This window comes from Pipistrellus kuhlii, unplaced genomic scaffold (genome assembly GCF_014108245.1).
Source record: "Pipistrellus kuhlii isolate mPipKuh1 unplaced genomic scaffold, mPipKuh1.p scaffold_m20_p_3, whole genome shotgun sequence".
Lineage (NCBI taxonomy): Eukaryota > Metazoa > Chordata > Mammalia > Chiroptera > Vespertilionidae > Pipistrellus > Pipistrellus kuhlii.
The window spans coordinates 95,748,099-95,775,543 of NW_023425529.1; the positions used below are offsets into that span (position 1 = coordinate 95,748,099).

The 27,445-nt window shown below is 40.3% G+C and overlaps 1 protein-coding gene across 16 annotated transcripts in view; it reads right to left on the reverse strand.

Moving 5' to 3' along the window:
- MICAL3 (microtubule associated monooxygenase, calponin and LIM domain containing 3) overlaps positions 1-27,445 on the reverse strand; it is a 262,563-nt gene that overhangs the window by 40,157 nt on the left and 194,961 nt on the right. For 10 of the 16 annotated variants that reach the window (XM_045588548.1, XM_045588546.1, XM_045588561.1 and 7 more), the window contains 4 exons: positions 26,064-26,126; positions 6,440-6,553; positions 5,512-5,658; positions 5,037-5,119 (listed from right to left, as the gene is read on the reverse strand). In XM_045588548.1, the coding sequence (XP_045444504.1) occupies positions 5,037-5,119; positions 5,512-5,658; positions 6,440-6,553; positions 26,064-26,126 (407 nt within the window). The remainder of the gene's footprint in view (positions 1-5,036; positions 5,120-5,511; positions 5,659-6,439; positions 6,554-26,063; positions 26,127-27,445) is intronic. The other 6 variants (XM_045588549.1, XM_045588554.1, XM_036455628.2 and 3 more) reach the window with 3 other exon arrangements.

Sequence of the window (27,445 nt, forward strand, 5' to 3'; positions counted from 1 at the left end):
GGACCCTGACCAACTAGAGGCCTCTGTTACCTGTTAAAAAGGAAGCTTTCTATATTAAGCCGCAGAGACCACCAAGCAGCTGTGACCCCAGAACGCTGATCCCAGGCAGCGCGAACACTTGGACTCAAAGGATGCCCCACCGCACGGCAAAAAGGAGAGAGAGAACTACATAACCAGACATCCTAAAAAGAGAAATCATAGGGAGACAAAGAAACAGCCTGCATATGAAAGAAAAGCAGGCATCACCAGAAAAGGAAGTAAACGAGTTAGAGGCAAGCAACCCACCAGAGCAAGAATTCAGAGTAATGATCATAAGATGGCTAAAAAGAATGAAAGACAAATTTGACAATATGAGTAAGAACCAAGAGGAAATGAAGAAGAACCAAGAAGAAATGAAAAATGACATCGCTACTGCAAAGAACTCAATAGAAAGCATCAAGAGTAGACTAGAAGAAGCAGAGGACCACATCAGTGAGCTAGAAGACAAGATGGAAAAAAAATACCCAATTAGAGCAGCTTCTGGAAAAAAAAATTAAAAAGCAGGAGGAGAGCCTAAGGGAACTTTGGGACAATACAAAACAAAACAATATTAGAATAATAGGGGTTCCAGAAGGAAAGGAAACTGAGGAAGACATGGAAAACGTATTTCAAGAAATAATGAGAGAAAACTTTCCTGAGATAGAGAAGAAAAAACCCACACAAATCCAAGATGCTCACAGAGTCCCAAGGAAAATGAACCCCAGAAGACCGACACCAAGGCACATTATAATAAAACTGGCAAACACCAATGACAAAATAAGAATCTTAAAAACAGCCAGAGAGAGACAGAAAGTTACATATAAAGGAACCCCTATCAGACTAGCAACTGATTTCTCCACAGAAACTCATCAGGCTATAAGGGAATGGGATGAAATATACAAAGTCATGCAAAGGAAGGGTCTGAATCCAAGAATACTGTACCCAGCAAGGCTATCAATCAAAATTGAAGGTGAAATCAGGAGCTTCACAGACAAAAACATACTAAGGGAATTTATCGCCACCAAACTAGCAATGCAAGAAATGCTAAATGGTCTGCTGTAAAAATAAAGAAATAGAAAGTGAAGAAGGAACACAGATATATAGAATAAAAATGGCGTCAAATGAGTACCTATCAATAATAACTTTAAATGTAAATGGATTAGATGCTCCAATCAAAAGACATATGGTAACAGATTAGATAAGAAAACAAGACCCATATATCTCTTGTCTACAAGAAACCCACTTCAGAAAAAAAGACGCACACAGACTGAGGTTGAAGGGATGGAAAAAGGTTTTCCAGGCTAATGGAAATGAAAAAAAAGCTGGGGTAGCAATACTTATATCTGACAAATTAGATCTCAAAGTAAAGGACATAACAAGAGATAAGGAAGGCCACTTCATAATACTAAAGGGAGCAATCCAACAAGAAGAAATAACCCTGGAAAATATATATACACCCAATACAGGAGCACCCAAATACATAAAAACAAGAACAAAAAAAACAAAAACAAAAACCTGCCGGAGGACATTAAGGGAGAGATTAATAGCAATACAATCATAGTAGGAGATTTTAATACCCCACTTTCACCTTTGGACAAATCATCTAAACAATAAATCAGCAAAGAAATATCAATCCTAAATGACTCACCAGACCAGATGGAATTAATCAACATCTTCACAACTTACCACCCCAAAGCCAGAGATTATACATTCTTCTCAAGTGCACATGGGACATTCTCAAAGATAGACCACATGTTGGGACATAGGCAAAGTCTCTTCAAATTCAAGAAGATAGAAATCATATCAAGCATCTTCTCAGATCATAGTGGCATTTGACTGGAAATTAACTACAATTAAAATAATCCAAAGAAATCAAACACATGGAGACTAAACAGCATGCTATTAAACAAGGACTGGGTTACCAGAGAAATCAAGGAAGAAATTAAAAACATCCTGAAAACAAATGACAATGAAAACACAACAATCCAAAATCTATGGGACACAGCAAAAGCAGTTTTGAGAGGGAAATTCATACTCCTACTAGCCTATTGCAAAAAAACAAGAAAAAATGGTAACAAATTATCTAACTCTACAACTCAATGAGTTAGAAAAAGAGCAATAAGAAAAGCCCAGTGTAAGCAGAAGGAAGGAAATAATAAAAATCAGAGTGGAGATAAATGACATAGAGACCAAAGAAATAATACATAAGATCAACAAAACTAAGAGCTGGTTCTTTGAAAGGATAAACAAGATTGATGAACCTCTAGCCAGGCTAACCAAGAGAGGACTCAAATAAACAAAATCAGAAATGAAAGAGGTGAAATAACAACAGACCCCGCTGAAATACAAAGTATTGTTACAAAATACTATGAACAACTCTATTCCAACAAACTGAACAATCTGGAAGAAATGGATATATTCCTAGAAAAATACAACTTTCCAAAACTCAATCAGGAAGAGTCTAAAAATCTCAATAGACCAATGATTTGGGTAGAAATTGAAACAGTCATCAAAAAGCTTTCAGCAAACAAAAGCCCAGGGCCAGAAGGCTTCACAGGAGAGTTTTACCAAACATTCAAGGAAGAATTAAAACCTATCCTCCTCAGACTATTCCAAAAAATTCAGGAGGGAGGAACACTTCCAAGCTCCTTCTATGAAGCCAACATCACTCTAATACCAAAACCAGATAAAGACAACTCAATGAAAGAGAATTACAGGCCAATATCCCTCATGAACATAGATGTCAAAATCCTCAACAAAATTCTAGCAAATCAGCTCCAGCAGAGCATCACAAAGATCATACACCATGACTAAGTAGGATTTATTCCAGGAATGAAGGATGGTACAATATCCGCAAATCAATAAATGTGATACATCACATAAACAAATTGGAAGATAAAAATCATATAGTGATATTAATTGATGCAGAAAAAGCATTTGATAAAATCCAACACCCTTTCTTGATAAAAACTCTCAAAAAGGTGGGAGTACAGGGATAATACCTCAACATAATAAAAGCTATATATGATAAACCCACAGCCAACATCATACTCAATGGGCAAAAACTAAAACCATTCCCACCAAGAACAGGAACAAGACAGGGATGCCCACTCTCGCCACTCCTGTTTGACATAGTACTGGAAGTACTAGCCATTGCAATTAGATAAGAAGAGGAAATAAAAGGCATCCAAATTGGAAAAGAAGAAGTAAAGTTATCCTTATTTGCAGATGACGTGATATTGTACATAAAAAACCCAAAAGACTCCATTAAAAAACGAATTGACTTAATAAATGAATTTGGCAATGTAGCAGGGTACAAAATTAATGCCAAGAAATCCATAGCATTTCTATACACTAACAATGAAATTACAGAAACAGAGACTAAAAAAGCAATTCCATTTACCATCACACCAAAAAAATTAAGATACTTAGGAATAAATTTAACTAAGGAAGTAAAGGACCTATTTGCGGAAAACTAGACGACACTGAAAATGAGATAGAGGAAGATGTAAACAGATGGAAGAACATACCATGTTCATGGATTGGTAGAATCAACATCATAAAAATGTCCATACTTCCTAAAGCAATCTATAGGTTCAATGCACCCTCCATTAAAATACCAATGGCATATTTCACTGACCTAGAAAGAACTCTCCAAAAGTTCATTTGGAACAATAAAAGACCCCCAATAGCCCCAGCAATCCTAAGAAAGAAGAGTAAAGTAGGAGGGATCTCAATACCAGACTTCAAGCTATATTACAAAGCCACTGTTCTTAAAACAGCCTGGTACTGGCACAAAAACAGACATATAGATCAATGGAATCAAATCGAGAACCCAGATATCAACCCAAACCACTATGCTCAATTAATATTTGACAAAGGAGGCACGAATATACAATGGAGTCAAGACAGTCTCTTCAATAAATGGTGTTGGGAAAATTGGACAGACACATGCAAAAGAATGAAACTAGATCACCAACTTACACTATACACAAAAATAAACTCAAAATGGATACAGGACTTAAACATCAGACGGGAAACCATAAAAATACTAGAAGCATCCACAGGCAGCAAAATCTCAGACGAATGCCAAAAGAATTTCTTCACTGATACTGCCCCTAGGGCAATGGAAGCTAAAGAGAAAATAAAGAAATGGGACTACATCAAAATAAAAAGCTTTTTTACAGCAAAAGAAACCATCAACAAAACAACAAGAAAGCCCACGGTGTGGGAGAACATATTTGCAAACGTTATCACTGATAAAGGTTTAATCTCCAACATCTACAAACAGCTTATACAACTAAATAAAAGAAAAATGAATGATCCAATTAAAAAATGGGCAATGGACCTAAATAGAATATTTTCAAAAGAAGACAGAAGGAAGGCCAAAAGGCACATGAAAACATGTTCAAAGTCACTAATTATCTGAGAGATGCAAATCAAAACAACAATGCAGTACCATCTCACACCTGTCAGAATGGCCAACATCAACAAATCAACAAACGACAAGTGTTGGCTAGGTTGCGGAGAAAAAGGGACCTTCGTGCACTGCTGGTGGGAATGCAGACTGGTGCAACCACTGTGGAGAACAGTGTGGAGTTTCCTCAAAAAACTGAAAATGGAACTCCCATTTGACCCAGTAATCCCACTCCTAGGATTATATCCCAAGAAACTAGAAACACCAATCAGAAAGGATATATGTACCCCTATGTTCATAGTAGCACAATCTACAATAGCTAGGATTTGGAAACAGCTTGGGTGCCCGTCAGCAGATGACTGGATCAAAAAACTATGGTACATCTACACAATGGAATACTATGCTGCCATAAAAAAGAAGGAATTCTCATCATTTGCAGCAACCTGGATGGAATTGGAGAACATCATGCTGAGTGAAATAAGCCAGTCAATGAAAGAGAAATACCACATGACCTCACTCATTAATGGATAATAAAAAACATTATAAACTGATGAACCCCACTTAGCACAAGAAGCCGAAAAAATGGGGCTCACAGTCTTACCTCTCCCAAGGGGCTGCGGGCAGAGGAGAACAGAACAGCTTGTTCCGAAGGGGACCAGGTAGGACTGGAGTCTTGGGAGAGACCTAAAAAGAAGAGACATAGGATTGACAAGAGGAAAAGCTTCCATTCCCTTTTCTAGCCAGCTCTGCAGTGGGGTTGGACCATTGGTTGGCCACCTGCAGAGATGGAAAGAAGAAAAAAGGGAATGTGCTTCCTCAGGGCGTCCCGTATGCAGCCTCTGCTTGTGTCATGTGTATGACCTGAGACAAAAAGATTTGAGCTGTACCTGCTACCCTTTCATGGCTCCAAATAACACACAGAAAGGGGCTGTTTGTAAAGGCACATGCAGGGCCCATGCATAGGGGCAGAGGCCATTATCTGAGGCTGGTATGATTCATGCCCGCTCTGCTTCATGACCTGTGCCTGTGGCTCTCAGTAGGAATTCTGGGAGTAGCTCATCCTGTGACAGACTTACCTCTCTTGTTATGCTGTAGAGTGGCAGGGGGTCGTTCGTCCTGGTTTTCTGAGATGTTCAGCTCCAACTCTGCTTCCACCGCCTCTTGGTGCTGCCTGCAAAACTCTATTTCAGCATCTGATGGGATGTCGTCAGACCAGTGCTGATCTGGCAGAGGAAAAGGAGAATTGGGAACTTGAGTGAGGCTTGCCCCTTCCAGTCTCCTGCCTTCCTTGGAGAACAGCATGATGACTGTAGCCTGGACCAGACTCTGTTCCCCAGTGGGGCCCTGCTTGCCGGTCCACACCCAGTTTCTTATACTCAGCCAAAAGTACATCCTCTGTAACATAGTACTCCACTATCTTCTGAAATATAGCCAGATGACACATGATGGGCCATGACAGAAAGCAGAACCGGGAGCATGCTTGTGGAGGGCAGGCCTTGCTTGCTGGGCCCACCACCTACTTGCAATTCTCTCCTGTTAGCACTGCCCAGCCCTGCCACTCTACCTCCACAGCTGAGGCAGTGCTCCCTTAACTATCTTACCAGGACTGTTCATCTCATTTTCTCCAGCCTAATTCTTTGCCCTTGTTTCCCAACCAACCAGGCTATAATTCTTAAAATACTATCTCCTTATATCTAGCTTTCAGAGGGCATTTACTGGATTAAAGTCTCTGTATAAAGCCCAAAATCTGCTCAGTTTCTCAACCACAACTTAATGAATGCAGGCGATGTTGAATGTTGGCTTATGGGAGAGTGAAATATTCAAGTTAGTGACTAAAAATGGAACAAACCAGGAGATCTATCTGCTGCCTCCCCTGAGCTCCCTGCTTTTGATTAATGTGTATTGTTTTTATCTTTCCTGAGTTCAAAGCACTGTGGTGTGTCCTGAAGTGAGGAACAGGGTGTTCACTATGGTGGAAAGGGGAGGCTCTGGGGTCCCCCATACCATCATCCAGCTCAGCACCAGTGTCACCCGTGTCCCCATTCTCTGCTGCCTCCCCTTCTATTTCTGCCGGCTCGGAATCCACATCTTCCTCCAGGCCATCCTCATCAAATGGGACTGTGAAGCAGAAACAGTCAAAGGAAGAAAAGGAAAGACAGGATAGTGAGACCGCCTTTGCAGGTGGGAAAGCAGCAGTGCTTCTTCCTAGGCTGTGTTGTGAAGACCACTAGGAGAAGAAGCAGGACAAATTCTGGCAGAAGTGGCAGATTCGCTTGGGATAATTTATAAATACTTTTCTAAAGCATAATAGGAAGAGATAAGGGGATATGTAAAGTTCATTTTCTGGATTAGGATTAGTCCTTTAGTTCTACAAAATGCAGCAAAGCACTAATCAACTTCATTTCTCCTGAGGAACCAGCCCCTAAAACACACTCACACACACACACACACACACACTCACAGCTGCTTCAACCATCTGGACATTTAGAACTTACACTAACAGTCTGAAGAAAAAGCAATTAAGAAAGTAACAAGCATTGTTGTAAGGGATGCTGTGACATGCCAGTGTTATCCAAGACTAACAGTACTCACTTGTCAGGAGTCCTAATGGCTTCTTCTAGTGCTTGAAGCATAGCAACCCACAAATCATTGTTTTTATTTTATTTTAATTAAAAAACTTTATTATTGAAAATATTACATATGTCTCCTCCTCCCTCCCCCCTCAATCAACCTCTTTAGTCCACTCCTGGTGCCTGCCCCAGGCCCTCACTACCCCACTGCCTGCGTCCATGGGTTATGCATATATGCATACAAGATCTTTGATTGATTACCTCCCATCTACACACTCTCTCCCACTTTCCCTCCGAAATTCTGTATACTGTTCCATGCTTCCTTGCCTCTGGATCCACTCCGTTCATCAGCTTATTTTGTTACTTAGATTCCACATATGAGTGAGATCATGTGATACTTGTCTTTCTCTGCCTGACTTACTTCACTTAATGTGATACTCTCCAGGTCCCTCCATCCTCTCTCAAAGGGTAAGAGATTCCTTTTTTTACTGCTACATGGTATTCCATTGTAGAAATGTACCAGAGCTTTTTCATCCACTTATCTACTCATAGGCACTTGGGCTGTTTCCAGATATTAGCTATTGTAAATTGTGCTCCTCCGAACACAGGAATGCAAACATTCTTTCAGGTTTCTTAGGCTACATTCCAAGAAGTGGGATAACTGGGTCAAATGGAAGTTCTGTATTTAATTTTTTGAGGAAATTCCATACTGTTTTCCATAAAGGCTGCACCAATCAGTATTACCACCAGCAGTGTACTAGGGTTTCCTCGCCAGCACTTGTCATTTATTGATAGCAGACATTCTGACAGGTGACAGGTGACAGGTGATATACCTCATTGTTGTTTTAATTATTATCTCTCAGATAATTAGTGACTTTGAGCATTTTTTTTTCATGTCTCTTGGCCCATGTGTGTCCTCGTTGGAGAAGTTTCTATTTAGGTCCTTTGCTCATTTTTTAATTGGATTGTTTTGTCTTCCTTTTGTTAAGTTGTATGACTCCTTTGTATAGTTTGGATATTAACCTTTATCAGATGTATCATTGCCAAATATATTCTCCCATACAGTGGGCTCCCTTTTCATTTTGTTGATGGTTTCTTTTGCTGTGCAAAAGCTTTTTATTTTGATGTACTCCCATTTATTTATTTTCTCAGTTTTCTTTGCCCTAGGAGATGTATCTGTCAACAGATTGCCAAGAGAGGTGTCTGAGATTTTGCTGCCTATGGTTTCTTCTAGGATATTTATCGTTTCCTGACTTACATTTAGGTCTTTTATTCATTTTGAGTTTATTCCTGTGTATGGTGTAAATTGATGGTTTAGCTTCATTTTTTTTTTTGCATGTTTCTGTCCAATTTTCCCAACACCATTTATTAAAAAAGACTGTCTTGACTCCGTTTGTCAAATATTAATTGAGCGTAATGGTTCAGGCTGATTTCTGGGGTTCTCTGTTTTGTTCCATTGATCTACATGCATGTTCTTGTGCCAGTATCAGGCTGTTTTGGTTATGGAGATTTTTGTAGTATAACTTGATATCTGGTATTGTGATTCCTCCAATTTTTTTCTTCTTTCTTAAGATTGCTGCAGCTATTTGGAGTCTTTTTTTGTTCCATATACATTTTTGGAGTATTTGTTATAGATCTGTAAAATATGCTGTTGTTATTTTAGTAGGGATTGCATTGAATATGTAAACTGCCTTGGGCAGTATGGACATTTTAATGATGTTGATTCTACCAATCCTAGAACACAGAATATTCTTCCACTTGTTTATATCTTCTATCTCTTTTTTTAGTGTCCTATAGTTTTCTAAGTACAAATCTTTTACCTCTGTGGTTAAATTTATTCCTAAGTATCTTTCTTTTTTTATTGCAGTGATAAATGGGATTTTTTTCCCCGTTTTGTTTTCTGAGAATTCATTCTCTATCCTAATATATAAAAAGCCAGGGGCTGTCACAACCAAAACAACCAGACAGACAACCAAACAGCAGGCTATGTGTGGCGACAAGGCCGTTAGGGGAGTAACTGAGGGACGACCAAATGACTGAACAGCAGGTTGTGTGAATCGACCAGGCCAATAGGGGGAGAGGCAGTTGGGGGCAACCAGGCCAGCAGGGGGGCAGTTGGGAGCGACCAGGCTGTCAGGGCCGAGTGAGGGTGCAGATAGGGGAAACCAGGTCGGCAGGAGGGGCAGTTAGGGCTAACCAGGCCAGCAGAGGAGAGCAGTTGGGGGTGACCATGCCTGTAGGGGGGACAGTAAGGGGTGACCAAGCCAGGAGGGGGGGGGAACAGTTGGGGAGACCAGGCCAGCAGGGGAGAGCACTTGGGGGCATCTGGCCGGCAGGGGAGGGCAGTTAGAGGCAACCAGGCTGGTAGGAGAGGGCAGTTGGGGGCAATTGGGTTTGCAGGGGAGCAGTTAGGCATCGATCAGGCTGGCAGGGGAATGGTTAAGGGGTGATCAGGCTGGCAAGCAGCAGTGGTTATGGGCAATCAGGCAGGCAAGCAGTTGGGAGCCAGCAGTACCAGATTGTGAGAGTGATGTCTGACTGCCTGTTTAGGCCCAATCCCACCTACATGGGCAGTCGGACATACCTCAAGGAGACCCAGATTGGAGAGGGTGCAGGCTGGGCTGAGGGACCCACCCCTGCCCCCCCAGTGCACAAATTTCATGCACCAGGCCTCTAGTATATCTGTATATAAAACCCAAGCTACCATAAGGACAGAATGACCAGTTGGTAGGACGTGCCTTGCAGCAGCCAACCGGCTCAATTGGTGCTCCAATTGCCCTCCCCCTCACCCCCCCAATCTCCTGCAGATCCTTCCCCCTGCCATTTTGGCCCCAATTGGCCCTCATTGAGGTGAGCTGGCTGGAGTCCACCTGTGCACAAATTCGTGCACCAGGCCTCTAGTTGATGAATAAAAAGACAGAGTTTGGTGTTTTTTTTTTTTTTTTTTTTTTTTTTTTTTTTTTTTTTTATCCTGCTACATTGCCAAATCAATTTATTAAATCTAGTAGATTTTTGTTGGTGTTTTTAGGGTTTTCTATGCACAATATCATGTCTTCTGCAAATAATGAGTTTTTCTTCTTTCCAATTTGGATGCCTTTTGTTTTCTTTTTGTCTGATTACTGCTACATCTGGGGCTTCCAGTACTATCTATTCTATATAATAAAAGCCTAATATGCTATCTGGTTGACTGGTCAGCTGTTCAACCAATCAAAGTGTAATATGCTAATGAAAGGCTAAGGCTACTCAATCACTAGATATGACATGCACTGACCACCAGGGGGCAGATGCTCCAATTGGTAGGTTAGCTTGCTGCTGGGGTCCAGCCGACTGGGACTGAGTAAGATGGGCCGGCCATGTCCTGGAGCCCTGCTGTGGTACCTCCACAATTAGAGAACCTTCTGCATCCCTCCTCAGCCCCAATTGTGCACTGGTGGGGTCCCTTGGCCAGGCCTGCACCTTCTCACAATCTGAGACCCTTTGGGGGATGTTGGAGAACCAGTTTTGGCCTGATCTTGCAGGCATAAAAGATTAATATGAAAATAGACTGAACAGCAGAAAAGCCAGTTACTATGACGTGAATTGACCACCCGGGGGCAAATGCTCAATGCAGGGGCTGCCCCTGGTGTTCAGTGTGCTCCTACAGGGGGAGCACTGTTCAGTCAGAAGCCAGGCTCATAGCTGGCAAGCACAGTGGTGGCGGCGGGAGAATCTCCTGCCTCTGCGGCAGTGCTAAGTATATCGGACTGCCCCTGAGGGCTCCAGGACTGCGAGAGGGTGCAGGATGGGGTGAGGGACCCTCCCCCAGTGCAAAAATTTCATGCAGAGAGCCTCTAGTGTTGAATTCAAGAGTTGTGGAAAACAAACATCGCTATCTTGTTTCTGTTCTTAGGGGAAACGGTTTTAGTTTTTTGCCCATTGAGTATCTTTGCCATATATGACCTTTATCCTGTTAAGATATGCTCCTTATATTCCCACTTTGCTGAGAGTTTTTATAAAAAACTAGAGGCCCGGTGCACAAAATTCATGCATGGGGGGGGGGTGTTTCCCTCAACTCAGTCTGCATCCTCTCCAATGGGGACCCCCTGCAGGATGTCCAACTGCCATTTTAGGCCCGATCCCAGGAATCGGGCCTAAACACTCTCTCTCACAAACTGGGACTACTGGCTCGTAACTACTCCCCTGCCTGCTTGCTCCTAACTGCCTCTGCCTGCCAGCCTGATAACCCCTAACTGCCCTTCCCTACTGGCCTGGTTGCCCCTAAATGCCCTCCCCTGCCAGCATCATCTCATCCCCAACTGCTCTCCTCTGCTGACCAATTTGGTTCTGAATTGTTGGTTCCTATGCCAGTATCAACAGCTCCACCTACTAGACAGCCACTGGCTCCCCACAGCACCCAGATTTGGTTCTGATTGGTTGGTTCCTATGCCAGTCAGCATCAGAAGCCCCACCTCCTAGGCAGCCATTGGCTCCCCATAGCATCCACATTTGGTTCTGATTGGTCAGGGTCTATGCCAGTCAGTGTCAGAAACTCCGACTCCTAGTCGGCCATTAGTTCTTCACAGAACTCTTATTTGGTTCTGATTGGTTCCTACAACATCCAGATTTGGTTCTCATTGGTCAGTTCCTATGCCAGTCAGCATCTCCAGGCCTATCTTTGGGCCCGATCAAAGAGGCGAGGCTTAACAGCAGCCCCTGTGGAGGCCAGAAGAGAAAGAAAAGCCTGGCTGATGGTGAAGATCAGAAAGAAAGAGGGAGAGAAAGAGAGGTAAGTACACTGATCAACAGTTTCCACTGAGGCTGCAGATCAGACCCTGACTTACTTTTTGGTCTCAGTCACATGGGCAGTTAGTGCTGGGTTGCCAGGCTGCAGCTGGGCAACCCAGTGCTGACTTCTGGATGGTCAGCATTTGGTCGTTAGTGGTTGTTACAATCCTGGGCTTTTATTATTAAGATGGGTGTTAGATTTTGTCGAATGCTTTTTCTGTATCTACTGAAACGATCATGTAATTTTTGTCTTTCAGTTTGATTATGTATTATATTTATTGATTTGTGAATATTGTACCAGCTTTGCATCCATTATGGACACGGTGTATGATCTTTTTAATATATTGCTGAACCTGATTTTGCTGAGAATTTTAGCATCTGTGTTCATCAGGGATATTGGACTGTAACTCTTTCTTTTTAGTGTTTGTATCTGGTTCTGGAATAAGGGTCATTCTGGCCTCATAAAAAGAGCTTGGAAGTGTTCCTTCCTCTTGGATTTTTTGGAAAAGTTTGAGTATGATAAGTGTTAGTTCTTTGAAAGGTTTGGCAAAACTCCCCTGTGAAGCTGTCTGGTCCTGGATATTTGCTGGGAGATTTTTTTCTTTTTTTTCATTTTTTATTTCTGCTTCTATTTCATCAGTTGTTATTGGTCTATTCAGGTTTTCTGATTTTTCCTGATTCAGTTTTGGGATATTGTATTTTTCTAGGAATTCTTCCATTTCATCCACATTGTCCAGCTTGCTGGAATATATTAGTAGTTGTTCATAGTATTTTCTTACAATCCATTGTATTTCTAAGGTATCAGTGGTTACTTCTCCATTTTAATTTCTGATTTTATTTGTTTGGAACCTCTCTCATTGTTTCTTGATGAGCCTGGCTAATGGTTCATCAATACTATTTATCCTTCCCAAGAACCTGTTCTTGTTTGACTGATTTGTTTTTTCAGTCTCTATGCCATTTATTTCTCCTCTAATCTTTATTATTTCATTCCTTCTACCTTCTCCGGGCTTTTGTTGTTGTTCTCTTTCTAGTTCTATAAGTTGTAGGGTTAAATAGTTTATTATTAATTTTTCTTTTTCTGAAGTAGCCTTATGGTGCTATGATCTTCCCTATAAGGACTTGTTTTGCTGTGTCCCACAGATTTTGAATTGTGTGTTCATTTTCATTTGTTTTCAGGAAGATTTTATTTTTCTTGATCTCATGATAACCCATTCATTGTTTAACAACATGCTATTTAGCCTCTATGTACTTGAAAATTCTGATTGATTTGTAGCTGAAAGATTTGTAGTTGACTTGTAGATTTCAAAAGATCTGTAGAATTCTAATTTCATTCCAATGTGATCTGAGAAGATGCTTGATGCTCAATGTTCTTCAACTGGTAGAAACTATTTTTGTGCCCTAACATGTATTCTATCTTTGAGAATGACTCATGTGCACTTGAGAAGAATGTCACAGCTTTGTGTGAAATGTTCTATATATACCAATTAAAATCCATCTGATCCAGTGTGTCATTTATTTCTTTTTCATGTTTTATTAAGGTTTATAAGTGTACATATCTGACAATTGTCCCCCCCCACTACCATACATGCCCTCCCCCGCCCCTAGTGTTTTTCGTCCATTGTTTATATTTATATGCATCTATACAAGTCTTTTGGTTGATCTCTTATCTCCTACCTATCCTTAACCTTCCTGCTATAATTTGACAGTCTGTTTGATGCTTTACTGTCTCTGTACCTATCTTTTTGTTCACCAGTTTAAAATATTCTTTATTATATATGAATTAGTGAGTTCATGTGGTATTTTTCTTTCATTGATTGGCTTATTTCACTTAGCATAAAGTTCTCCAATTCCATCCAGGTTGATGCAAATGGTTAAGAATTCCTTCTTTTTTATGGCAGCATAGTATTCCATTGTGTAGATGTACCATAGTTTTTGATCCATTCATTTGCTGACAGACACCTAAGGCTGTTCCCACATACAGTGGGCTTTCTTGTTGTTTTGTTGATGGTTTCTTTTGCTGTAAAAAAGCTTTTTATTTTGATGTAGTCCCATTTCTTTATTTTCTCTTTAGCTTCCATTGCCCTAGGGGCAGTATCAGTGAAGGTCTTTTGGCATATGTCTGAGATTTTGCTGCCTGTGCATGCCTCTAGTATTTTTATGGTTTCCTGTCTTATGTTTAAGTCCCATATCCATTTTGAGTTTATTTTTGTGTATGGTGTAAGTTGGTGATCTAGTTTCATTTTTTTGCATATATCTGTCCAATTTTCCCAACACCATTTATTGAAGAGACTGTCTTGACTCCATTGTATGTTCATCCCTCCGTCAAATATTAATTGAGCATGGTCTGGATCGATATCTGGATTCTCTATTCTATTCCATTGATATACATGTCTATTTTTGTGCCAGTACCATACTGTTTTGAGAACAGTGGCTTTGTAATTCAGCTTGAAATCTGGTATTGAGATCCATCCTACTTTATTCCTCTTTCTCAGGATTGCTGTGGCTGTTTGGGGTCTTTTATTTTATTTTTATTCCAGATGAATTTTTTGGAGTGTTCTTTCTAGGTCTATAAAATATGCCATTGGTATTTTAATGGGGAGTCGATTGAATCTATAGATTGCTTTGGGTCGTATGGACATTTTAATGGTGTTGATCCTACCAATCCATGAACATGGTATGTTATTCCATCTTTTTACGTCTTCCTCTAACTCTTTTTTCAGTATCCTATAGTTTTCCACGTACAGGTCTTTTGCCTCCTTAGCTAAGTTTACTCCTAGGTATCTTAATGTTTTTGGTGTGATGGTAAATTGGATTACTTTTTTAGTCTCTCTTTCTGTAAATTCACTAATGGTGTATAGAAAGGTAATGGATTTCTTGGCGTTAATTTTGTATCCTGCTACATTGTCAAATTCATTTATTAAGTCTATTAGTTTTTTGATGGAGTCTTTCAGGTATTTTTGTACAATATCATGTCATCTGCAAATAAGGGCAGCTTTCCTTCTTCTTTTCCAATTTGAATTCCTTTTATTTCTTCTTCTCGTCTAATTGCAATGGCTAATACTTTCAGTACTGTCAAACAGGAGCAGTGAGAATGGGTAGCCCTGTCTTGTTCCTGTTCTTAGGGGAAAAGGTTTTAGTTTTTGCCTATTGAGTATGATGTTTTCTGTCAGTTTATCATATATAACTTCTACCGTGTTTCCCCGAAAATAAGACCTACTTACAGGTTTCCTTCTAAGTGAAATATAATGCATCCCCCGAAAATAAGGCCTCCCCCACCCCCCACCCCCCAGGCTAAACATGAGATATTTGGTCCACTGATTCTGAAAGAAATGGAGTCACAAGAAATTCACCAAGAATTCAGGAATTGGATTGTTATGATGATGTTCCAGAAGATGATTGTCATTGAATAAATGAGTAAATTCTTGATACTGTAGGATTCACAGTTTGTCTGGTTTGTGTTGACAACTACCGCACTACTGTACTGTACACAGATAATAAATTTTATTTATTTTCATTTAACAATAAATGTGTACCATATTCTTCTTCATGGAAAAATAAGACATCCTCTGAAAATAAGACCTAGTGCATCTTTGGGAGCAAGAATTAATATAATACACTGTCTTATTTTCAAGGAAACACAGGTATTATGTTGAGGTATGATCCTTCTATTCCCAATTTGTTGAGAGTTTTTATCAAGAAAGGGTGTTGGATTTTGTCAAATGCTTTTTCTGCATCAATTGATATGACTGTGATTTTTATCTCTCAATTTGTTTATGTGATGTATCACATTTATTGATTTGTGGATATTGTACCATCCTTGCATTCCCAGGATAAATCCTATTTGGTTATGGTGTATGATCTTTCTGATGTACTGTTGGAGCTGATTTGCTAGAATTTTGAGGATTTTGGCATCTATATTCATGAGAGATATTGGCCTGTAATTCTCTTTCATTGAGTTGTCTTTATCTGGTTTTGGTATTAGGGTGATGCTGGCTTCATAAACGGAGCTTGGAAATGTTCCTTCTTTTTGAATTTTTTGGAATAGTCTGAGGAGGATAGGTTTTAGTTCTTCCTTGAATGTTTGGTAAAACTCTCCTGTGAAGCCTTCTGGCTCTGGGCTTTTGTTTTCTGGAAGCTTTTTGAGCACTGATTCAATTTCTTCCATAGTTACTGGCCTATTGAGTGGTTTAGACTCTTCCTGATTGAGTTTTGGAAGGTTGTATTTTTCTAGTAATCTGTCCATTTCCTCCAGGTTGCCAAGTTTGTTGGAATAAAGTTGTTCATAATATTTTGTAACAACCATTTTTATTTCTGTGGGATCTGTTCCTAGGTATCTTAGAAATAGATAATTTCTGATTTTTTTTTTATTTGGGTCCTCTCACTTTGCTTCTTTGGGAGCCTGGCTAGCAATTCATCAATCTTGTTTATCTTTTCAAAGAACCAGCTCTACATTTTGTTTATCTTTTGTATTGTTTTCTTGGTCTCTATGTCATTTATCTCTGTTCTGATCTTTATTATTTTCTTCCTTCTGCTTACACTGTGCTTTTCTTGTTGCTCTGTTCCTAACTCTTTGAGTTGTACTGTTTGGTAATTCATTACCATTGTTTATTGTGTTTTTCCAGTAGGCATCTAGAGCTATGAACTTCCCTCTCAAGACTGCTTTAGCTGTGTTTTATGGATTTTGGATTGTTGTGTTTTCATTGTTGTTTATTGCCATGATGTTTTTATTTCTTCCTTGATCTCTCTGGTAACACATTCTTTAATAGCATGCTGCTTAGTATTCATGTGTTTGATTTCTTTGGGTTGTTTTTATTGTAGTTGATTTCCAGTTTTAATGCACTGTGATCTGAGAAGATGCTTGATATGATTTCTATCTTTTTGAATTTGAAGAGACTTTGCCTATGTCCCAACATATGGTCTACATTTGAAAATGACCCATGTGCACTTGAGGAGAATGTATATTCTGTGGCTTTAGGGTGAAATGTTCTGCAGATGTCGATTAATTCCATCTGTTCTAGTGAGTCATTTAGGATTGATGTTTCTTTGCTGATATTTTGTTTAGAGAGTGGGGTGTTAAAGTCTCCTACTATGATTGTGTTGCTATTAATCTCTCCCTTGATATCCTCCAGGAGTTTCCTTATGTATTTGGGTGCTCCTGTATTAGGTGCGTATATGTTTACCAGAGTTAATTCTTCTTATTCAATTGCTCCCTTTAGTATTATGAAGTGGCATTCCTTATCTCTTATGTCTTTCACTTTGAAATCTAATTTGTCAGATATAAGTATTGCTACCCCAGCTTTTTTTTTTTTTTTTTTTTTTCATTTCTAATCACCTGGAAAACCTTTTTCCTTTGCTTCACCCTCAGGCTGTGTTGTTCTTCTTCTTCTTCTTCTTCTTCTTCTTCTTCTTCTTCTTCTTCTTCCTTCTTCTTCTTCTTCTTCTTCTTCTTCTTCTTCTTCTTCTTCTTCTTCTTCTTCTTCTTCTTCTTTCTGAGGTGGGTTTCTTGTAGACAGCAGATATATGGGTCTTGTTTTCTTATCAAATCTGTTACCCTGTGTCTTTTGATTGGGACACCTAATCCATTTACATTTAAAGTTATTATTGATAGGTACTTATTTGTCGCCACTTTTATTCTATACCCCTGTGTTCCTTCTTCGTTTCCTATTTCTTTTCTTTTTTTTTTTTTTTTTTTTTTTTTTTTTTTACAGCAGACCCTTTAGCATTTTTTGCATTCCTGGTTTGGTGGTGATAAATTTCCTTAGTCCTTTTTTGTCTGTGAAGCTCCTGATTTCACCTTCAATTTTGATTGATAGTCTTGCTGGGTATAGTATTCTTGGATTCAGACCCTTCCTTTGCATGACTTTCATTCCATTCCCTTCTGGCCTGATGAGTTTCTGTTGAGAAATCAGTTTCTAGTCTGATGGGGGTTCCTTTGTATATAACTTTCTGTGTCTCTCTCTGGCTGTTTTTAAGATTTTTATTTTGTTAGTGTTTGCCAATTTAATTTTAACGTGCCTTGGCATTGGTCTTTTGACATTAATTTTGCTTGGGACTCTGTAAGCTTCTTGGATTTGTGTGAGTTTTTTCTTCCTCATATCAGGAAAGTTTTCTGTCATTATTTCTTGAAACGGGTTTTCTAAGCCTTCCTCAGTTTCCTTTCCTTCTGGAACCCTTATTATGTGGATGTTGTTTTGTTTTTTGTTGTCCCAACGTTGCCTTAGGCTCTCCTCTTGCTTTTTAATTTTTTTTTTCCCTCGAAGCTGCTCTACTTGGATATTTTTTTTCATCTTGTCTTCTAGGTCACTGATGTGGTCCTCTGTTTCTTCTAGTATACTCTTGATGCTTTTTATTGAGTTCTTTAGAGCAGTGATGTCATTTTTCATTTCTTTTTGGTTTTTCATTTTCTCTTGGTTCTTACTCAAATTGTCGAATTTGTCTTCCATTCTTTTCAGCCCCCTTATGACCATTTCTCTGATAGGTTGCTTGCCTCTAATTCATTTACTTCCTTTTCTGATGATTCCTGCTTTTTTTTTTTTTTTTTTTTTTTTTTTTTTTTTTTTTTTTTTTTTTTTTTCATGTGTGGGCTGTTTCTTTGCATCCCCATGGTCTCTCTTCTCTGGATGTCTGGTTATGTAGTTCTTTCTCTCCTGCGTTGATTTAAAGGCATAAAATACAACACAACCAGGTACAACACACAAGGCACTGAACAGAAATGTATTCATATTAATAATCTCCAATAAAGGTGTCCATCAGAGAAAGGCATATTAGGAGATAGTAGAGAAAGAAGAGTAAAAAGAAAGAAAAAAAAAGTCAAAATGAAATTGGGAAAAGGAAAAAAAGAGAGACAAGAATGAGACTAAGAAATAAAAGGGGAAAAAATTTAATATATGGGTAGAAAACTCCAATGGAACAACCACTAATCCTAGCAAATGCCCACAACAAGTACCTGAAGATTAATACAAACTACAACAACAACTAATATCAAGTAAGGCAAGGGGAAACAGAAGTAAAAAACAAACAAAAAGAGAGCAAACAAAAAACAAACAAAAAAGAATAAGCAAAACAATCTCACAAAAAAGCATAAAAATTTGATATAATCAACATTCAAACAAACAATAACAAAGGATAGAGAGACAAACAATTTTTTTGATAGTTAAGACAGTGAAGAGAGAGGTGTGTATGGATTTGGAGCAGAGGATTGGAAATCAGATATATAAGCAAGGTGAAATTTTAGCAGGGAGTAAACATAAAGAATAGGGAAAATCTAAAGTAGGAAAGGGTTAAGATAAACAGCACACCAAAAGGGAAATAGTTAGAAAGAGAGTGATGGCATAAAGGTAGAGTTGAGATAGGGTAAAACGATGCTAAAGGAAAGATGAAAATAGAATGTAGAACACTAATCCCAAAGTAAAATAAAGAGAAAATAAAATGACACTTAAAAAAAGATAAAATAGTAGTAGTAATAATACTGATCGAAAATAAAAATGTAATAATTAAAAAGGTAAAATCAAGTGAAGAAAAGAGAAAAAAATTTCTTAAGTAAAAGATGCAAAAAATGAAAATAAAATAAATTAAAATAAAAAATAAATAAAATGTGCAGTAGTGAAGATCATTCACTTCCTTTATTATTCTGTTTGGCACACTTGTTTCCCAGTCTGGATAGTATTGCAGTTCCCTGTGTTCCACTGCTCCTCAGTGTTGTAAGCCAGTCCTGATTTTTAAGCAGGTGGTGTCTTAATTTCTCATATTCCTTTATTTTTTATTACATAAAAGTCAATTTGTGATTCAGCCCCTGGGTGGCAATGTTTTTGGGTTGACTTCTTGGTGTCTACGCCTCTCTAGCTTTCTTTCCCTGTGGCACTCAATACTGGTTTGTGGAGGTGGGCTTTCTCAGAGCTGACTCTCCGATGGTCACTTCCCACTCTGATCCCCATGTTTTAGAAAAACAACTTCCCCCCACAGTCTCCTAGGGTGTCCCCAACTGGGTGATCCTTGCTTAGTAATCAGAAGCAAGAAAATGAAGAGGAAAAAGCCCAAGTGTGTGAACAAGGTCTGTGCGCAAGTCTAAGCAGCCTGCATACCTTTGAAATTCTTAGACTGTCCCTCCACGTCAAATCAAAATGGGTTGCTTTTTAGAAATCCCTTCTGTTAGCAGATCCACATTCATGGATCATGCCATCCCCAACAGCCATAGACTTTTCTAGGCACAGATTTCTCCGATCTTCCAGCTCCTGCAGTGTGCACATTTCTCTCTTCTGCCAGGACCAGAGACTGGTGAAATCTGACTTTCCCATGGTGGAGTGAAGAGCTCCTTTGAATCCCCATGTTTGCGCCAGTTGGGGACAGGTGTTCTGGGGCTCCCAGCTGTTCGGTGGTTGCTGCAGTCGTGGATTTTCAGGCTTCCGATAAGATCCCCTTTCCCTTTCAAGATGGCATGGTTTCCCCATCTGAGCCCATAGCTCCAGGAGGGTAAGCAGCCATAGGGGGGGCTGCCTGGTCAGGGGAACCCCATCTAGCCATCCTGCACCTTCTCTTGGAGTTTAGCTGTCCCTTAGCTTGCTAACACACACTCCCCATGCAGCCCTCAGCTGTTCTTTCTTTTTGCTCCAGGAAAAGGCTTGTAACACCTCTGTCTACTCGGCCATTTTTCTCACCCCCACTCCAGGTGTCATTTAAAGTCACCATTTCCTTGTTAGTTTTTTGTCTGGAAGATCTATCCAGTGAAGTCAGTAGGGTATTAAAGCCTCCGACTATGACTGTGTTGTTGATCTCTCCCTTAAAGTCTTCTAGAAGATTCTTATTGTTTATGTTTAATCTTTACCCAAGGGTATTCTTCCAATGATTTTTAGAGAGAGTGGAAGAAAAAAGGGAAGATAGATAGGACAATGGATGTAAGATAAACACATTGATTGGTTGCCCCTTGCATGCGCCCTGACCAGGGCCCGGGCTAGGGAGGAACCTGCAACTGAGTTAGGTGTTCCTGACCAGAATTGAATCTGGGGTCCTTTGGTCCACAGGCCAACGCTCTATCCACTGAGCCAAAATGGCTAGAGCATCTAGAACACATGTGTCAAACACAAGGCCCGCGGGCCAAATCCGTCCCGCCAGGCCTTGCAATGTGGCCCGCACCGCGCTGTCATCACTGCACTCCGCTGCGTTTCCATCACAATGACAGTTTATGACTGTTCAGTAAACCATTCGGCCTGCAATTTAGGCTGGATTTTAGATTTTGGCCCCTTCTCTGATTGAGTTCGACACCCCTAATCTAGAAGTTTAAAAAATATATATATATTTAGATGTTCCTATATTGGGTGTATGTATGTTTACCAGGATTATATCCTCTTGTTAGATTGATCCATTTAGTATTATGTAGTGACCTGTGTTATCTCTTGTGATGGCCTTCATTTTGAAGTCTATTTTTTCAGATATGAGTATTGCTATTCTAGCTTTTGTTTCATTTCTGTTTGCATGGAAAATGTTTTTCCATCTCTTCACTTTCATCCTGTGTGAGTTTTTTGTTCTGTGGTAGGTCTCTTGTAGACAGCATATAGTTGGGTCATGTTTTTATATCCATTCAGCTACCCTATGTCTTTTGATTGGAGCATTTAATCCATTTATATTTGTGATTATTACTAACAGGTACTTATTTTTTGCCATTTCAATTATGTATCCTTAAATTTCCCCTTTTAGTACTTATCATTACAACAATCCCTTTAGCATTCCTTGTAATGCTGGCTTGGTGGTGATGTATTCTGTTAGCCTTTTTTTTTTTTTTTTGTCTTGGACGCTCTTTACTTCACCTTTCATTCAAAGTAATTTTGTCTTCAGATCCTTGATTTCCATTACCTTGAGTACTTCATGCCATTCCTTTCTGGCCTATAGAGTTTCTGATGATAAATCAGGTGTCAGCCTTATGAGAGCTCTTTTGTAGGTGATAGTTTCCTTTTTTCTTGCTGTTTTTAAGATTCTCTCTTTAATTTTTGTCATTTTAATTATGTTTCTGTGCATGGGCATTTCGGTTCTTCTTGTGTGGGTTTTCTGTGCCTTCTGGACTGTGTGACTTTTTCCTTTACCAGGTTAGGGACGTTTTCTGCCATTATTTCTTCAAACATGTTCTCTTTCCCTTTCTCTCTTTCTGCCTCTTCTGGCACACCTACTATTTGAATATTGTGACATTTCATGTTATCCCACAGCTCTCTTAAGCTGTCCTCTTGTTTTTCTTCTTGATTCTCTGAGTGACTTTTTTCAACTCTATCTTATAATTTACTAATATTATCCTCAACTTCCTCTAACCTGCTGTGCCTTCCTTCCAATGTGTTCTTTGTGCTCTGCTATTCTTTATTTCTGTTTTCATAGTTACTGTATCTTCTCTTGTGCTGTTGAGCATTTTTACCATCATCATTCTGAATTCTATATCAGATAAATTTCTTATCTCCATTTCATTTATCTTTTCTTCTGGAGAGTTCCTTTTTTTTTTTTTTCATTTGGGGGTTGTTTCTTTTTCATTTGGGGGTTGCCCTCATTTTGGCTGCCTGTTTGGGTTTGTGTCTATGTATTAGGTTGGTCTGCTATGCCTCTCAATCTCTAGCGATGGACAGTGTCAAGTGCTGTCTCTGACTAATAAGATCAGGTAAAAACTCTAAGCCTCTACAGATCAGCTCCGTCTACCAACTGATAGGATTCAGTCTTTGAATATCCCTCAGGCAATCCTCCACAGGTGTGGTGAGTGTTTTTTCAACAGGGTGGGGCAATTGGTTTTGCCTAGAGGCTAACTGTTATTCTCAGTCTCTTAATGGGCCTCAGAAACTCCTCTTGTTGGACAAGGTGTTTTCCAATAGGGTAGGTCAGTCAGTGGTCAGCAAAGTCATTAGTCAACAGAGCCAAATATCAACAGTACAATGATTGAAATTTCTTTTGAGAGCCAACTTTTTTAAACTTAAAATTCTAACGCCACTTCTTCAAAATAGATTGCCCAGGCCGTGGTATTTTGTGGAAGAGCCACACTCAAGAAGCCAAAGAGTTGCATGTGGCTCTTGAGCCGCAGTTTGCTGACCAACGGGGGTAGGTCAACTGTCTTCCCCCCAGGCAAAGCTTCCTGAATAGCAAATGTTTGCATGATAAAATGATCTCTGCAGCTTGTGGGAATGACAGCATAGGACACAGAGTGTTTACCTTTTGAGTTCTAACCCAGAGCTCCTAATCCTGGCTTCTGCTCACACAGCTCCAATCCACTTTGCCCTCCCTTCGCTGTAGGGCAAGGTACACTGCACTGCATCAGCTTCAATTGTGCATTGGCCCTTTAAGAGGGTGCCTGCATTTCCAGCCATCTCTCTCTGGCAGATAGCAACCTGAATGCTTTTCACATTCAGATGTTATGTAAAAACAGCACCCAATTTTTAGTAAGTTCAGTATACACAGGATGGTTCACAGCTTTTAAGGAATTATTAAAAGCAAAAAGTCAAGAAATAAAACATTGCCAGTGTCTTCAAAGTGCCCCTTCCCTCATTCCTACCCCAAAAGGTAGGCACTTCCTTGATTTTCACTGTACCCTGACCTCTGGGACCGTGCTTATGTTTCTTCCACAAACATGGTGCTTTCTGTTTAGGGGCCCAGCTTGGGGATTTGACCCTAAAGTTTTCAGTGGCAACCCCTCACAGCTAAGGTATCTCTCTGGAACTTCAGTTGCTGTCTGTGGGAGCCAAGCCAGTCCTTTCATGCCTCTGCCCCTCATACCAGTCTTTATACAGTCTCCATTTCCCTTCCTCGGTTATCAGGGTTCTCTCCAGTGAGTCTTCTGTTGATTGTTCAGGAAGTTTTTCTGTATTTTAGTTGTAATTCCAGTTTGGTCCTTGCAGTATGTCAGTGCAGCATCCACTTATTCTGCTGCCATTTTTAACCTCCCTCAAATCATTCTTAAAGGTTTTCATTTAGGAAAAGGGCTTATGTTCTGGTGTGTATATACAAGAATCAGAGGATCAAAGCCCAAGGGAAAGTGGATGGCAGAAAAACTGGCTGTAGCACAAGTTGGATGGATTTTTTACAAGGTTGTGTTGAATTTGAGAAGACAACTAGGTCACTGTCTGCTCACAGGCCAGCCTTGTGAATCTGTACCCCACACCTGAACGATGAGCAGAGTGAGTGTGGCAGAAACATAAGCATGGTCCCAGAGGTCAGGGTACAGTGAAAATCAAGGAAGTGCCTACCTTTTGGGATAGGAATGAGGGAAGGGGCACTTTGAAGACACTGGCAATGTTTTATTTCTTGACTTTTTGCTTTTAATAATTCCTTAAAAGCTGTGAACCATCCTGTGTATACTGAACTTACTAAAAATTGGGTGCTGTTTTTACATGCAGCTTTGGAGAACTATACTAAAGAGGTCTGGAGTATTCCAGGACAAGTTCTAGGCTGACAAATGGATAATATCACATTCCCCCTTGAGATAGCAGAGCAGCTCACAGAGCTGGCAACACCAAGATGCATTCCTATGACAATGGCATCTGCTGAGAAAAGACTGAGGGAAATTACCCAAATATTTCCACAGCCTTAAAACTTCTGTGTGGTAAGACTGCCATTGGTCACTCAAAGAAATTAGTTTATCAACACCAGAAAGTGGGACCTCTGAGATACAGACAAATATCCGTGCTCCTCACACCCGAGCTTTCTGTTTAGAGAGTAAGTTCATGGTTGTACTACCCCTTTGCTGACAAGGCTGGCAGACACTGCTCCTTCCCTAGAATCTTTCTACTTGGTACCACCCCAACCTGGTGGGAACTAAACCTGGGCCTGTAGTGGAGAGGTTCATTGTACCACCATTATGTGTACTCATATGACTCTGAGTGCCTGGATATCAGGTAGTAACTTTGCACTATTGTTGGTAAGCACAGAGAAGACCAAGGACCAGACACCCCATCTGCATAGAGCAAGGCATACTGAAATGCATAGGCTTCAGCACAGGCCTGATCTTCATACTCACGTGTTTCTCATTATGAGTTTCTACTAAGAAAGGTCTGTTGGAGAGTCAGGTGGGTGAGACGTTTATAGTCCTTGAGAAGAACCATTGTCACATATATCAACACAAATAAGTGAGGAGTATCAGTACAGCACCAGATGTTGAGAGACACAGCTTGGGGGATGGAACTGGGGGTTAGAGCCAGGTTAAGATGGAGTGTAGGGGACTAGAAGCTGCCACACACTACAGAAGCCAGAAATCACTGCCACACTAAGCTGTCAGCTAGGAATTCCTGACACCTCAGTCTTGTTCAAGTGTCCTGGAGATACAAACTGACTAGGAGAGAGTGAGTAGCAATTCCTATACTCAGAGCTAAGGCTCTGGCTCATTCTCCCTGCTTTATACAAGAAGGTGCTTCTAATGGTGTGCTCATGCCCCTTCCCCCTGGTGCCTATGAGGACAATGTGCTGGACTGGGAAGAGGCTGGTGGTAAGATCCATGAATTCAAATCTTGTCTATCCCAGAAATAACCACTGGGATAGTGATTCTCAACCAGGGTCACTACTTCCCTTCCCTGAGTGTTAATTGGTATTGCATAGAGGCACTTTTGGTTGTTCTAGGGATGGGAGTGGGAGTGAAGACTGCACTGACATTTAGAGGGCCAAGGGTGTTAAGCATCTTGCAACAGAAAGAACTGTCCTGCCCCAAATGCCAGGAACCCCCTCATTGAGAAACCTCTCCAGAAAAGTTTCAGAAGGACAACTGAGGTTTCTTAGCTACTCCTTGGCCTAATTACTTAAAGAGATACTTTCACCTTAGTCTGAGGACCCAGCTGATTATGCCCAGCATGTCCATCTGCTTTTAGCTGAACAACACCTGCCCTCCTTCGCTTTCCCTTTTTCACAGATAAGTGTTCCATTGGTTCCCCTGAGTACTGACTGCCTCCTTCTCTAATATTTCAGTAGGTTTGTAGAATATTAACTGATTCCTTCATTTTATTTTTTTATTCCTTTACTTCCACACTCAATTTCTACATACTTTAGAGCTCAGTGCTAAAAATGTTTCTTTAGCTTTGGCTTTTACCCAACCTCTGTTAATTAAAATCAGTGTCTATCTCTGTCCTGTCTATATTACTGCTTGCCTCTGGATCTTCCCTGAAGAATGCGGGGTGTGTGTCTTGTCCATGCAAGGATGGGCTGCCTAAGTGAGGCATGCACATTCCCCCACCCTCCGCCCTTGGCATGCACTAGTGGTAGGATCAGAATTCTAGTGTTAAAATATCAGCAGAGCTGCCAAGAAACAGTTGTTATGGTGAGTGGAAATAGAACAAACATCACCAGACTACCTCCGGACACTGTCTCCAGCCAGGCCTGAACTGCTGCACGGCGTATGGAGGGAAGGTCAGGCACTGAATTTAAAACAGATGATAAATACAAAGTTACATAGGAATAAGTGTTCCCAGTGAGGAGAGTTGAGGGCAACCCTAAAGTCCAAAACAAAAGGGAAACTAAAATGATGTTATGGCCAGGGGCCTATCCAGAACTGACAAGGGTATCAGTCCAGGAGAGGAAAGAAAACACAGGGAACATAGGGAGGGGCAATATACTGTAGTTTCAAGGATGCAGAGATAGCTCTGTCTTGCAGGGTAGTGTGACATTGTTCCAGGTCAGCAGGGTCTCTCTCCTCTACTCCTGCATAGCTTCTAAGTACATTAAAAAAAAAAAATACTTCAAAATTGATTTTTAGAGAAAGGAAGGGAGAGGGAGGAGAGAGAGAGAAACATGGATGAGAAACATCAATGAGAACGAAACATCAATCAGCTGCCTCCTGTATGCCCCCTACTGGGGATCAAGCTTGAAACCCCAGCATGTGCCCTGACCAGGAATTGGATTCACGACACCCAATCAACTGAGCTATATTAGCCAGGATGCTTCTGGATACATTTATATTGTTGCAGAAATAGTTAACTGAGGTTGTTTTTGCCGACAGGTGAAGATTTGGGGCAGAGGAGAATCAAATGATTCATGAAGGTTGTTTCATGAATGCAGGGACCACCCCTTGTATACTCAGAGACTTGCATGGTGTGTGGTTCTCCATCAGTTCCCAACAGAAAGAGACAGAGATTGATGTATTTGGAAGATGAGTATGGGAAGGCCAGAAAGTGTGAGAATGACATGGCAGCTGACACAGCCCTCCACACTTTTTCTTTCTTTTATTGCTTGATATTCCTTAAAAGAATCCAGAATAAGGTTCATCTTCATTCTACTGTGGAACACAGATCATCTTGCCTACAACTTAGAGCTCACTATTAGAAATTGTTAAATACTTAGAGTCTCCTTGATACATATTTCTTCTTAAAACTTCATTTCCATTCAAACTATGCTTCCCTTGCCCCCATCCTGCCAATGCACATTCACACCCAGATACACTCCATGAGGAAAGGACCAGAATATTCTATCAAGTGGAGAAAGAATAACTCTGCCTAGTAATATGAAAGCAAATTCTCAATTTCTTCAAGATCAAGTTTCATTTTTCTATTTTGCTTTGGGGGAGAAGATCCCATAACCTCTTAACCCACAGAGAACTTCACATATTCTCACACAAAAGCCCAGGGCAGCTGAAACCGGTTTGGCTCAGCAGTAGAGCGTCGGTCTGCAGACTGAAAGGTCCTGGGTTTGATTCGGGCCAAGGGCATGTAAGTTGGTTGCGGGCACATCCCCGGTTGGG